Consider the following 2500-nt stretch of genomic DNA (forward strand, 5'->3'; position numbering starts at 1 on the left):
TATTGTCTTGAAATCTGCTCTTTTTTCTATTTCTTGTTATGGATATACATAGTAAGAAACTCATTAGAAAAACGACAAACAAACAAACAAAACGATACATTCGACTATATTCTGGAATAAAAACCGAAATGGGACCTTTAAACCACAGACCCAATTCCACGTTAAAAAACAACCACAACCACTTACTTACACCACCTCAAAACATCAGAAGAACAACCACAACCACATACTTCAACCACCTCATATCCACAGAAAAACAACCACAACCACATACACCACATCATAACCACAACCATATACATAAACCACCTCATGATCACAGAACAACAACCACAATCACATACTTAGACCACCTCATAACCACAGAAAAACAAACACAACCACATACTTAAACTACCTCAAAACCACAGAAAAACAACCAAAACCACATACTTAAACCACCTCATAACAACAGAAAAACAACCACAACCACATACTTACACCACCTCATAACCACAGAAAAACAACCACAACGACATACTTCAACCACCTCAAAACCACAGAAAAACAACCACAACCACATACTTAAACCCCTCAAAACCACAGAAAAACAACCACAACCACATACTTAAACCCCTCAAAACCACAGAAAAATAACCAGAACCACATACTTAAACCACCTCAAAACCACAGAAAAACAACCACAGCCACATACTTAAGCCACATCATAACCACAGAAAAACAACCACAACCACAACCACATACTTAGACCACTTCATAACCACAGAAAAAACAACCACAACCACATACTTAAATCATCTAATCATCTCTTAACAACAGAAAAACAACCACAACCACAACCACATTCTTAAACCACCTCATAACCACATAAAAACAACCGCATACTTATACCACATCATAACCACAGAAAAACAACCACAACCACATACTTAGACCACTTCATAACCACAGAAAAACAACCACAACCACATTCTTAGTCCACGTCATAACCACAGAAAAACAACCACAGCCACATACTTAAACCACCTCATAACCACAGAAAAACAACCACAACCACATACTTAGATCATTACATAACCACAGAAAAGCAAACACAACCACTTACTTAAACCAGCTCATAACAACAGAAAAACAACCACAACCATATACTTAGATCACCTCATAACCACAGAAAACAACCACAACCACATACCATACTTAAACCACCTCATAACCACAGAAAAGCAACCACAACCACATACTTAGACCACCTGATAACCACAGAAAAATAACCACAACCACATACCATACTTAAACCACCTCACAACCACACAAAAAACAACCACAACCACACAAAAAATAACCACAACCACATACTTAGACCACTTCATAACCACAGAAAAACAACCACAACCACATACTTAGACCACTTCATAACCACAGAAAAACAACCACAACCACATACTTAAACCACCTCATAACCACAGAAAAACAACCACAACCACATACTTAGATCACTTCATAACCACAGAAAAACAACCACAACCACTTACTTAAACCACCTCATAACAACAGAAAAACAACCACAACCATATACTTAGATCACCTCATAACCACAGAAAAACAACCACAACCACATACCATACTTAAACCACCTCATAACCACAGAAAAACAACCACAACTACATACCATACTTAAACCACCTCATAACTACAAAAAACAACCATAACCACATATCTAGATCACCTCATAACAACAGAAAAACAACCACAACCATATACTTAAACCACCTCATAACCACAGAAAAACAACCACAACCACATACATAGACCACCTCATAACCACAGAAAAACAACCACAACCACATACTTCAACCACCTCATAACCACAGAAAAACAACCACAGCCACATACTTAAGCGACATCAAAACCACAGAAAGACTTAAACCACACCAAAACCACAGAAAAAAAACACAACCACATACTTCAACCACCTCATAACCACAGAAAAACAACCACATACTTAAACCAAAGAAAAAACAACCTCAACCACATACATCAACCACATCATAACCACAGAAAAACAACCACATAACCCACCTCATGAAACCACCTCACGCGGTCGACCTTGGGGTTGGCCTCGATGTCGCACTCGAAGTAGACGTCGTCCCCCTCCTTGATGTCACTCATGACCAGGTTCTTTCCCGCGTGGAGCTTCAGCCTCGGGGGGTCTGGGGGGAGACGGGGGAGGGGAGGGGGGGGTTAGTTGTGGTGTTGCGGAGTGGTGGTGATGAGGTGAATGGTGGGGAATGGTAAGTGGTGGTAATGAAGAAAATGGCAAGTGGTGGTGATGAAGTGAATGGCAAGTCGTGTTGGTGAAGTGAATGGTAGTGTATAGTGACAAGTGGTGGTGATGAAGAAAATGGCAAGTGGTGGTGATGAAGTGAATGGCGGCAAGTCGTGGTGATGAAATGAATGGTGGTGAATGGCGACAAGTCGTGGTGATGAAGTGAACGAATGG

General features: G+C 40.2%; 1 protein-coding gene across 1 annotated transcript in view; it reads right to left on the reverse strand.

The window, feature by feature from the left end:
• Positions 1-2500, reverse strand: part of LOC138866464 (hemicentin-2-like) — a 72407-nt gene that overhangs the window by 16730 nt on the left and 53177 nt on the right. Inside the window, exon 5 of the mRNA XM_070139139.1 lies at positions 2080-2210. Within this exon, the coding sequence (XP_069995240.1) occupies positions 2080-2210 (131 nt within the window). The remainder of the gene's footprint in view (positions 1-2079; positions 2211-2500) is intronic.

This window comes from Penaeus vannamei, chromosome 25, assembly GCF_042767895.1.
Source record: "Penaeus vannamei isolate JL-2024 chromosome 25, ASM4276789v1, whole genome shotgun sequence".
Lineage (NCBI taxonomy): Eukaryota > Metazoa > Arthropoda > Malacostraca > Decapoda > Penaeidae > Penaeus > Penaeus vannamei.